Source organism: Grammomys surdaster, unplaced genomic scaffold (assembly GCF_004785775.1).
Source record: "Grammomys surdaster isolate TR1022 unplaced genomic scaffold, NIH_TR_1.0 255, whole genome shotgun sequence".
Lineage (NCBI taxonomy): Eukaryota > Metazoa > Chordata > Mammalia > Rodentia > Muridae > Grammomys > Grammomys surdaster.
In genome coordinates, this window is record NW_021604696.1 from 10,590,290 (window position 1) to 10,603,166 (window position 12,877).

Sequence of the window (12,877 nt, forward strand, 5' to 3'; positions counted from 1 at the left end):
GAGAGAGAGAGAGAGAGAGAGAGAGAGAGAGAGAGAGAGTTCTGATTCTTATTTAGTTATTCTATAAGAATCATTTTATCAGGATGTGCTAGCATGCAACTTGAATATCCACAACTCTCTTTTTAAAAATAAAATATATTTCTAATATTGCTAAATGCCCCAAGATCTCCAGTGGAGTGCTATGGTTAAGATCCCATTAGAAGCAGAGACAGAATTACTCAGTCCAGGACCCGTGATGGCCAGCATTGCACTTGCCATGTTATTAAATCCACCGATATTATTATGAAGCATGAAATGATACCATCCATTCAAAAATGAAGAGAATCAGAGGCAAGAGGTTAGAACACCCTGTGTTACAGAGCAGACCTGAGTGCCCAGCTCTGTGCCCAGCTCTGTGCTAAGTTCGGTGCCTTCAATCTGCTTTCCCTTTTCTTTTCACCAATTGAAATTTCAACTCTAAGCTGCAAGGCAGAGAAAACCTTATCAAGGTCCGTGACACAGCTGTTCTTTCCCTTGTATGGAAATGGCTGACTTAGTGATTACCACACAAGGCTTTAGGTAAGGCTGTTCACAAGGCTCTTTTTTGCTGTAGAACTGGAAGAAAGATATTCTTAATCTCACAGGGTTCATGGAGAATTGATAATCAGCCTTTAGTACAGTGAGTTCCTGGACTGGAAAGGCTACTGAATAGCTCCTGTCTGCGGCTTTTGCATCAGCTCATGAGCACTCTGGATCACCGTGGCTGGGCAGCTTATTTTGAATATGGACTCACCTGATTGGCTGTAGGGTAGTGTTTTCCTATCTCCATCAATCTCTAATTGTTATACACCAGCTTGCTTGATAAGCAACAGGTAATTAGATTCACATTTCTATCTACTCCACCTCTCCTCCTCATCTCTTACTCCACCTTGTCAGGAAAGCTAAAGTGCCAGAGGACCGGGCTGAGACCGGAATCCAGGCAGCCTTCCTCTGCTTTCTCTGGACCACTTCATCATAGTGCTTCTCCCACATTGACATTTTCCAGCCTTCCTCTATCCTTTCCCACCTCCCTTTTCAATGCACTGTGGCTTCTTGCTGCAAGTATACCATCCTCTAGGGATGCTATGGTGGAAGGAGATGAGCTACACTTTCTAAGCATTGGTTTGAGTCAATCTCACTGATGAATGCGTTATCAACTTTCCCCACTTAAGCCTCACAGAACACCATGGAGTGAGGAATCCTATCCTGTCTTGCTCTATGAAATAATAGTATACAGTAGTTTGTGGTAGGGTTCCCATAGGTCCAACTGTCAAGGCCCCTGGGCCCATTCTGGCCATTCATTTTTAAGGTAAGCACTAGGGTGACTTAGCAGATCTCTGTGTATACACATTTCTTGATTGTCATTTATGAAATGAAGACAAACTCCCAGTGAGACCAATCCTGTATTAATTGAGTGTAATCTAACTTGTGCAGTGTCATATCTGGAAGACAGAGTGGCCCTCTCTTTGCTTGCTTGAATCAGCCAGCCATTTCCTTCAGCTGAGGGGACCACCGGAAGCTTGTGGTAGAAACCTTTGGCTTCTCCTTTGCTCTGTGACTGCATCCTCTCTGTATACACAATCTCGTTTCTAGCACTAGATCCTAAGTTCCCCAACCCCATCTAGACTTCATTGCCACTCTTTTTCCATGTCTGTATCAAATTCTTTATTTCTCTGAAGGGATTCCTGGTAGTCTTCTTGATTTCTATTCCAACTGACTCCTTTTGGTATTGACACCACAAAACCCATCATTTAGCTCTGAGCAAGCAAAGGGTCTCCAAGGGTTATCCCTGTAACATTACTATGGTGTAAAAGACACTGGATGTGGGCCCTCAGGGGCTGATACTGTGTGCTGTGGTCGTGTTTCTGAGTATTGAGCAGTAGCATGGAGCCATCTCCTCAGTCAGGGCCCTGTTCTTGAGATGAAATATTCAATGTTCTGCAGTGTGCCGGGATGATGAGCTGGGGTCAGGGCTAGAAGATCTGAATTCAGTGTGCTTTAGTCAGGATCTTTCCAGCTTGTGATGAGCTTATTGAGATGTGTTTCACCAGTTCTTGCAAGGGTTGGTGTATGAGGGTTGGTGTATGAGGGGATATAAACCTATAAAGTCTCAGTTTGTAAGCAAAGATCTCAAGATTGCTTCCTTATATATGAGATGGGATGGACTTACCCAACCTGACAGAGTAGCTGTGAGGTCACAAAATTGGACTCGTGGATATCTGACTCATGGTAGGTGATGGATAAATATCCCTTCATCCTCATAACCCAGAGGAAGAGCCATACAAGAAATACAACCTTCTTGGTGTCTACCAGGCATAGGCATAAAGGTTGGTTGGTCAGCTCAGGAGTCTGCAATGTGTCCAAGGCCCAAGGCCTTCCTAGAGCACTTCTAGACCACTGGAGGCACTGGAGTTAGACCCACTTACAAGGACCCAGAATTTACAACTGTGCTGTCAGTCAAACAATTGGAGGTTTATCTAGTAAGCTTGTCCTATGACAGTGTGACATGGGACTGGAGAGAGGAGAGAGAGAGAGAAGAGAGAGAGAGAGAGAGAGAGAGAGAGAGAGAGAGAGAGAGAGAGCGAGAGAGAGAGAGCGCAACCAGCAGCCAGGCTGGAAAAGCATCTGGAGTTATGAGTGAGGGAAGCCAGTTGAAGTCCCTAGGAGTGTATTTCAGTTTTACTAACTTGGAGGAGACATTTCTAATCCTCATGTTCCCCATAACTGGGTAACAGATTGCTTCCCATACATCTGTTGTCTGAGTTAAAGGCTCACCAATAAGCAATCTGAAGGACTTGAACCTTAGCGAGGGCTAGCCCAGCAATTCTAGAAAAACATATTAGATAGAGATCTTCAACCGTGATTTTATAACAGTTTCCCAAATTTGACCACAAACACCCATTTGGAGCATCTGTTTCTGCTTGAAGGGAAGGGATAGCTGAGATTTGAATTTTACTCATTGGTATTTCTTTAACCAGAAGACATTCATGAGCCTCTTGGGATGATGGGCATTCACTTTAGCCCCAAAGAAAGGTAAAAAGGAATAAAATCTAGCTAGTAACCAAGCTGCCCTTTCTCTGTTGGGAGATGGAGTTGAGAATCTGTAGAAATGGAGTCAGAGGAGGAGAAACACTAAGGGGGAAAGCAATGACCCTTTAACTCTTTAGGGAATGATGAGAGCCAGGGTGAAAACTCAGAAGCAATTCTGTCCATACGACTAAGTACCTTAGTCTCCACCAATTGTACTAACTGCCTTTGATGCAAAAGCAAGCAATTCTGTATGCTGCCTTGAGTCCCCACACTGGAAGCCTTCAAAGTTCTTCCTGCTAAGCTATAATCAACCTACAGTCTACAACTATGTGCTCGCCTAGTCTGCACTTTCTTAGAACCCATCCCAGCCATAAAGGTTCCCCAGAATGTTATGTAATATTCTCATGGAAATTCCTGCTTGGGGAGGACACCCTGGCATGCCAGATATAGCCAGGCGGACTTCCTAGTCCTGTGGTTATTTGCCAGACCACCTTCTGCCAACACTTGTGCCAATGTTCTTAGTTGGGCGTGCTGGGCTGCAATATGAAATAATATGCTCAGTGTCATGTGAAAAGCCCTGTGAGGTGGATTATGGGAGGAGGGGTTGTTGACGGACAAGTACTTTCTTTTCCTATGGCTTCTGTGGTAATTATGCAAATGGCCATCACTTAGAACTTGTTGTACAAGCCTGCTTATGGCATTAGACTATGATTTAAGGGGAAGAAAGCCTTTGACTCTGCCTCTAGGATTTGATAATCTATATGTTTCTAAGAAGCTTTCAGTGAGAGTGAAAGAATTCCTCCATGAAGACTGTGTATCCCTTCTAAGGGTGCCCCTGTGGGCCTCATTACCTTCTGAAACACCCCACTTCTTAAAGACTTCTTCACCTTTCCACAGTACCACACTGGCACCAAGCTCTAGCACATGAGAACAGTGCAACATAAACCACGCCCAAGATAAGCAGCAAGCAATAGACTAATGCTACAGAAAGAATTGAGGCATCACCAAAGGCAACTTCTTAGAACAGTTGACCTAACATTTTTGAGAAATTCATACATGAAAACTATATTTACTTAATCTTTACTTCTCCACTGCTACTATTTCTGTGTTCCCTCACAAATTCATAGCCTCTTCCTCTGTGTATGATGTATATGTGTGTATATATATGTGTGTCTGTGTCTATATATGTGATGTATAGGCATGTGTGTATATATTATGTATATGATGTATATGTATTGTGTATATATGTACATGTATGTGTGTTTATATATGTATACAACCTACTGAGTGTATTTAGTGTTGTTTATATGTATTCATGTACAGGACTGATCTCTTGGAATTGGATAATCCTTCAAGGGTATTATACCTGGAGAAAACCGAATCAATCCATCTCTCTCTCTCTCTCTCTCTCTCTCTCTCTCTCTCTCTCTCTCTCTCAGCAGCCATGAATTATCTACAGCTTTTAATCTAGTGGTGGAACCTTGTGTTTTGAGAGCTCCTCCTTCTCTGAGTCAACAACTGCCATGGTGATAGACTTGTTTAAGCAACCTTGTTGAGATTTCATGGGTGCAGCTTCCCTGATGTGTATAGACAACACCATCTCTTAGCAGACCAGTCCTCCAGCTCCTAGAGTTTTTCTGATTCTTCCTTTGTGATGTTCTCTAAGTCTCTGGTATTGAGGCTGTGCTGTGGAAGTATCAGTTGAAGTTGAATATTTCATAGTCAGTTGTTCTCTGTATTTTCACTAGTGTTGGATTTCTATAATGGTCATCACATCTGCTGCAAATGGAAGTTTTATTGATGAGGGGCGAGAGCTGCACTTCTCTGCATAAGGATAGGAATTTAAACTGCAGTTAGAAATTATTTTTGTTTAGGAAAGTAGCAGTAGTAGGTTTCCCTCTAGGGTCCATGCTTTACCAGTCACAGGTAATTGGTTTATAGTACTATGTATAGATTTCTTTGAATCAAGCATGCCTTATATTCAGTTAGGCAGCTGCTTGTTACCCAAAGGTGTATGTCCCCCTATCTCATTTCTGTGAATATCTTGGCATGTAAGTCATTATTGTGACTCACAGAGTTTATACATGGATAGGACTATTGATTGGTTTTCTATCTTGGCAGCTTGCATAGCAGCTTCAGATACTATGAGAGTCCTTAGGGAGGAGGCTTCCAGATCAGTTCCTCCTTGAGTCTTCTGAGTCCTGTGTCTGGAGTGTGTGTTGTCTTCAACAATAGCATCTAACTTTCAGGTTCTAGGAGGAAATCAAGGGCTGCGGCAATGCCTATATTGTTTGTAGGGTCTCTTGGACTCGACCAACAACAACTCAAAGGGAAGCTTCCCATATGTGGTGTATTAGTCAGGGTTTCTATTCCTGCGTAAAACATCATGATCAAGAAGCAAGTTGGGAGGAAAGGGTTTATTTAGCTTACACTTCCACATTGCTGTTCATCACCAAAGGAAGTCAGGGCAGGAACTCACACAGGGCAGGAACTTGGAGGCAGGAGTTAATGCAGAGGCCATGGAGGCAGGCTGGCTACTGGATTGCTTCTCCAGGATTGCTTAGTTTGCTTCCTTACAGAACCCAGGACTACCAGCCCAGGGATGGCACCACCCACAATGAGCCCTCCCACACTTGATCACTAATTGAGAAAATGCCTTACAGCAGGATTTCATGGAGGCGTTTCCTCAGGAGAGGCTCCTTTCTCTGTGATAACTCCAGCTTGTGTCAAGTTGACACACACACACACACACAAAACAGTCAGTATCCAAAGGGATTCCTATATAGGGGATTTTGAGATCATTCCCCCTCAACACAAAAATGCATAGATTACACTTTGATTTTCAGAGTAAAATAAAATAAATTTAAATGATGTGACCACATGTGGAAATATACTTATGAATTCAAGTGCCTACAAGAGCCAGAAGAAGCCACCATAACCCCCGTCCCCAAAGCTGGAATTGTTATTGCTGGCTGTGAGCATCTGGCCTTGTTTCTGCGAATGGAACTCAGGTCTTCTGCAATGATACTTTGTACTCTTAAACCATGAGCCATATCTTCATCCTGCAATGCTCTTATCTTAATAATGTAATTCACTTGTCTCAGGTGGAGCCAGAAGTTCTGTGTCCTTCTCATTCATCTATCCATCTGTCCGCCTGTCCATCCATCCATCCATCCATCCATCCATCCATCCATCCATCCATCTGCATATCTGTCTATCCATCCATCCACCCATCCATCCATCTATCCATCCACCCACCCATCCATCCGTCCATCCATCTGCCAATATACCCATCTACTTCTTCATATCCAGTCATCTGTCTGTCCATATAAAACCACCACTGAGCAGTTTCTTTTCAGACACTGCTCCTTCCAAGATGTTAACCGAGGCATTTTCAGATAAACAAACCACAGGTCTTCAGTGAAGTTAAATTGACTGGTCACTGTTGATTCTTGAAGTTGAAGACATAGTGCAGGCTTTATGCCATGAGATGATGATATTAGTCCCTAAAAGTTTTTCTGGCATTTGCTCCAAGTTGGTGCAGGATCTCAGAATTCCATTCATTCCTTTTAGATGGAGAGGAGTTCCAAGGTCTCATTGGCTATCCTTCAAGTGAACTACTACCCAGTTTTCCCTCTTCCCCAATATAGCCCCTGACACCTTTGCAGTTTGCTAGCTTGACTCCAGTTTTCCGAGCTTATGAACAAATGCTAAGGGATTCCAACCCCAGGGTTGGAACACAGGTAGGTCCTGTGTTCAGATCTCTGATACTAGGTTGCATGTCTGCACCTTTGGGGGCAGTGGGATTATCTCTTCATAGTACTTACTCAATGTCCTGTGCAAGTGCAGTCCTAAAATGTGTCTCTTAAAGGAAAAGAACTCAGGGCAAACAGTACCGATGACTGTCACTCCAGAACTCCCCACGGCACATAATTGGTCATTCATTTACACTCTACTGCAGTAGATCTTTTCATTTCTCTTCTTGTTCTGATCAGCTTTCCTAATACTAAGTCATGAAAAATGTAGGCAACTAGCATAAGGTTGCAGGGAGATTAGACAGTATATTTCTTCAAACTCTGTAGCCCAACAAAGAAACTATGAAGAAAATTAAGTAACGTTTTGACAAAATAGTAATAACACAGCTTTCAAAATTTATGTGATGTGTGATTTAAGGAACATTTATAGCTTTCAAACCTCTTTATTAAAGAATTGAAAGATCAAAACCAATGATGTAAGGCTTTGCCTGTAACAAGAAGTTAGAATCAAGTCAAAGGAAGTAGTAGTAAGACAACAATAGTAAGGGTAATAATTAACAACTTATTTTAAAATAATACCTTGTCTATACCTAAAGGGAGAAAGAATGTTTATTCTTTATAAACTTTTTCTCATATAATGGAGAAAGGATCAATTTCCCACCTTATTATGAAGCCAACTTCATCCCAACATCAAAATCAGGCAAAGATATATTAAAGAAAGAAAGACACCTGCAGACCAATATCCATCATGACTACTGGCCAAAAGTTATTAATAAAATATGGTAAAATTTAACAACATATAAAAAGCACACAAATTATGACCACAGAAAGATATGTTTGTGAATTCAGTTTATCTCACAAATAAAACACATGATTTTATTAACAAATATAGTCAACTATTTGGCAGATTTCACCACTCATTTTTGACACTCATGACAATGTAGAAGGAATCAGTAACTTTTTAGGACTTGGTGTTTTTATTTTAGAATGTTTTTAAAATTGTATTTTATATATATGTATGTTTTGCCTGCATATATCTGTGTACTACTTATATGTATGTTGTTGTATAAGTTCTAGCTTGGAACTAGAGTCACAGATGATTGTGTGCCACCATGAGGTGCTGGGAACTGAACCTTGCCCTCTGCAAGAACAACACATGCTCATGACCACTGAGCCATCTCTCCAGACCCATTTCTTTCAATCTTATAACAGATCTGGTGGAAAACTTGCAGCTTGCATCATGCCAAAGGTTAAGAATCTAACACTTTTCCCCAAAGATGAAGATCAACCCAAGGATGACCATTCTTAAAACTTCTGCTTATTAGACTATAGAGAGACGCATATAGCTAAGATCACTAAGATCATGTACAGTCACCAGGTGGCGTGATGGCTTCTGAAGATGGTTAGGAATATATAGCCCTACTAGAATAGATCACTCTCTCATGAACTTACCAAGGTCATAGCATAGGTGCCACTCTCTATAACTAAACCCTGAGATGGTTAGCGCTAAGGAGGGAAGAGTCATTTGAGCTCACACTACCAGCTCATGGTCTCTGTATATTCATTAAAGGGGTTGTCTTATGGGCATTTAGCATGGCCCAGAATCCACCCATTTCAGCTGTGTATCATGTAGAAATCAGTCGTTAAGAAAAAATTGATAAGACAGGAAGAAATGTTTGCATTTGGAACCAGCTCTCCACTTCAGGGCCTTAATGTGTCAGCTGAGGTTTTTAGTCCTCATGTAGGGGTTTTGGGGAGTGAATGGGCTTTTTATACATTCACAGTGGCCTTGGTTGTAGTCATGGGAGGCTGGGAGGGTTTGCCAAGTGTAACATGGCCCTTTCCTTGAGATAACAAGTCAAGAGGGACAAATGAGTCTTATTCCTGATGTGTCAGGGATCTTCTTGAGATTTAACTTCTTTGTCCACACTGGACAGATACATACATTTGAAACAAGTCCAGAGACAATCATCCTTTGTCATTATAATGACAGCCAGAGATTGCTATCTTGAAAGGTAAAGATTTTTTCATGGAGTAGTACAGTGTGTGCCTAAGTGCAGTCTCTTAGTTATGTGACCACTTAGCTTCTGAAAGTACCAGGACATCTTCCTACACCCATACCATTGGAATCCAGAGGCCAAACAGGCCCAGGTGACTATGTAGCCACTGGTAGTCTGGAAAGCTATATAAAAGTTTGTGTTTGTGGCCGCAATATACAAATCTTTGAGCTTCCATCATGCTCCCCGGATTTCCTCTGGATTTGAGAGTCAAATGAACATCCTCACTTTACCCCATTCAAACCTACTTCTTATGGGTGTGGAACCATCCTCTGGTCCTGTTACACCCCTTTGTGAATCCAGCCCAAAGGGGCAATATCCAAAGTTCTGAAGAGCCACATGTAGATCGTTCCATGGTCAGGTAGAAAGCCATAAAATGCTAAGTGAATTCACTGGGTCAGAATACAACCACACAGGTTTTCTGTTTGTTTGTTTTTCTTTTTGGATTTACTCAGGAACCATGAATCACATACTACCTTTGAATGCTCAGAAAAGCTCTTACCCAAACAGGCCTTAATAAATTTTGCATACTTAATACATTTTATAAATATATTACATCTGGCTGGTGCATGTATCCATCCATAGACTTTGTTTAGCTGAACTACAGATCAAGAACAAGAAGGTGTCAGATGAGTGGAGAGTTTACTAGAGAGGCTCCCATGTCAGGAAGCCAGGGAGCAGGGATAGCCCTCAGGGCCAGATACAGAGTGACCAGAGCAAAACAGAGAAGTCAGAAAGAAGGGAAACTGGCTGGAGCTGTCTTGCTGCCTTTTTCAGAGTTTGCCTAGCCTCTGGGGACCTTCAGACTGAGGAAGAGTATTTGCTTCCTGGAAGGCGCAGCCCTCAGTGCCATGCCACCTCAGTCCTCATTGGAGAACAACTGAAGGAGATTAAGTATAGGTGGCTGAGGGGTTTCCCTCTCTGCAGCCTGAGATCTGAGGGACTCTGAGTGCCACAGACACAGACACTGAGGATCTGCTTCACATACACAGAACAAGCAGGAACAAGAAAGACAGATTTATAATGTTGGCCGTGGTCTCTGTGGGAGGGATTGTGAGCTCACAGGGAGGTCATCTGCTGTACTCTCTTTTCTCAACAGAATCAGTAAATACACACACATACATATCCATACATAATATATACATTTATACATACACACATGCATGCATACCAAGAAACAAGGCACATGGTGACTCCAGGATCCTCAGAAAAGTGTATCCACCCCATAGACTACTTGCTACTGTTTCTGCCCATAGTGGAACTTCTCCTCAAAGTGAGGATCTCCTTAGGATGGGACTAGAAGAGAACATGGTTTTCAGTGTAGTTATTCATGATTACCCACACGGTCAGATAGCAGTCTGGAGGGTTACTTCGGCATGATTGATCAGAGATGACTCAGTGTTTAAGAGAACATACTACTCCTGCAGAAGACCTGAATTAGGATTCCAGCACCCTCATCAAGCCTCTCTCTCTCTCTCTCTCTCTCTCTCTCTCTCTCTCTCTCTCTTTCTGTCTCTCTCTCTTTATGCACACACACAGTTTCACACACACATGTGCGTGCACACATACACACACGCAATGCACTCATGCACACTCCACCCGCAGTTGCACTCACACATGCACAACCACGCCCAGACAAACACATGCACGTATAATTAATAATAAAATTGTTATTTTTTTAAAAAAATCAATCATTGGTAAACAACCGTTAATTGGCAAATAATCTCTGTGTGGAAAATCAACATCAGCAAGCCATAGAAAAAGACCCAGAGAGGTCGGGATTGGCAAACCATCCGTGGAAGAACGGCTGATACAGCCTGGGGACCATGGCTGAGCTGTCGGTATCTGCAGAAGAAGCATGCAGTTCTGGCAAGCCCTGCAGGTGAGGCCAAAGCCAGGACTCAAAAGCTGTTAGCTTACAATGAAGAATGGAGATAGCCTGGCCGGGCGGTGGATACCTATATCCCCTGCTATAAGGGATGTAGAGGTGGGAGGGAGGTAAGTCTAAAGCCTATGAATTCATGACTTATCTCTTTTCTGTGGTTAATTATCTGACAAGAGACAACTTAAGGGAGGAAAGGATCATTGTAGCTGGAGGTTATACAGACCACCGCAGAGGCAGGAACATGAGGCAGATGATCACTCTGCATCTGCCGTCAGGAAGCTGAGAGAGATGCACACTGGTGCCAAGGTTCTTTTCTCCTTCTCATGCAGTCCTGGACTCACAGCTAGGTCTCCTCAGTTAACTCAATCTAGAAGGCTCCCTCCCAGACACACCTAGGTATTACTTTCCAAGGTGATTTCAAGTCCCACTGTGTTGAGGATGAAGATTAACCATCACAGCCTGCTTTGACTATAGAATTTCAAGGCTGAATTGGGCAGCTTATTAAGATCCTACCTCAAAATAAAATAAGATAAAGTAAAATTTAAACCGGCTAGAGATATGCTAGATATCTCATAGTGGATCAATAGTGGATTGCATGTCTAGCGTGTGTGAGGTCCTAGTTTCCCCGAGTGTCTATATAAAAGTAGTAGCAAGCAGGAAGTCCAGGCTTGGAGAACCCGAGCAGTGTGTAAAAACCTGCGTGGATTCTGACATACTGGGGAAAATGTGGACAGACCAGTGATTAACAGAGAAGTTGGCTGATTCAGCTATGCTAGAGCTGGCCAAGAGGGGCTGCACAAATTAGATATCCCTTTCTGGGGGAAAAGAAAAAAAAGGCAAGCCTGACCTGGCTTGCTTAAATCTTGGTGCTGCAAGATTCTGGGCTCCAGCATGGGCAGAAGGTGGTCAGAGTAGAAGACACAGGGAAAGAAGAGAATGTGCTGCTTGGGTTAGACCCAAGCACTACCTTCTGCTGAGCCCTTTGCAGAAAGCTCCTCCGCAGACTTAAGCTGCTAAGGAATTATTTTCAGTGGCTCCTTCCTGCTCCACCGGAAGTCCTTCTATTGACATTGCTGACTTCTCCCAGAGGGATCCAGAGAAAGTTGAAGAAGCACTTTCCCCCTGCAGTGTTCCTTCTGCACTCTTTCTCTACTAAGGGAGCTTAATGTTGTGCTCACTTTAAGGGAAAAGCTGAAAGGCATTGCAGAGTTTGTAATACAGCGTCCTAGGAAAGGTTCAAAGCCGAGAAGCAATACTGTTAACTGAAACAGGAAGCACGGGGAGAGAATGGCTCACAGAGAGCGCTCCCTTTTTATAAACCCTTTCCTTTGATGGAAGAGTTGCTCTTGTGCATGGGGTGAAGCAATCACTCAATATGTATACAATCTGTAAGCATCAAATTGAGATAATTCACATCTCCACCTCCTTAAACATCTGTCATGCGCTCAATTATGAAATCCAACACTTCCCCCTTCTTCGGTGGATCTGGATGTGTCTGAACAAGTGGTCCATCGAAAACTTGGGTGCCTGTGTTAATATCTGTGCCGTTGCCTCGCGTACTCTGTTTAATTGAATGCGAAGTTGAGAATCCACGTGTAACATATTGCAACTTCCACTTCATGTTTCTCTCATTTGTACTTCTCCAGGTCTTATACAACATACTAATTGCCTTCACTAAGATGCATAAATATGAGGACATAGAAGCGGTGGACATTTTAGCCGGGTGTGCCAGATTCGTCATCGTGGGGTGCGGGGGAGTATTTTTCGGCATCATTTTTGGATTCATTTCCGCATTTATCACACGTTTCACTCAGAACATCTCTGCAATCGAGCCCCTCATCGTCTTCATGTTCAGCTATCTGTCTTACTTAGCAGCCGAGACGCTTTATCTCTCTGGAATCCTGGCGTGAGTACAACCTGAGGATGGAGTCACGTGGCAATGTGTGGCTGCTTTAAGAGCTAGCTGGCCAGAATATCTGGGAAAAGCCTGCTGCTAGTCCCCCTGAGGCACTGGAGGGTTTAGGATTTCTTAACTTTCTGAAAGCTGATCCTGGTCCTTTGCCAAACAAATGTTCTCTCCCGACATTTGCCTGAGGAACGTCTAGCAATCCGGATGTCGATTTAAAATGTTC

At 42.9% G+C, this 12,877-nt stretch overlaps 1 protein-coding gene across 1 annotated transcript in view; it reads left to right on the top strand.

Moving 5' to 3' along the window:
• Slc9a4 (solute carrier family 9 member A4) overlaps positions 1–12,877 on the top strand; it is a 49,234-nt gene that overhangs the window by 7,605 nt on the left and 28,752 nt on the right. The window contains exon 3 of the mRNA XM_028775507.1: positions 12,392–12,651. Within this exon, the coding sequence (XP_028631340.1) occupies positions 12,392–12,651 (260 nt within the window). The remainder of the gene's footprint in view (positions 1–12,391; positions 12,652–12,877) is intronic.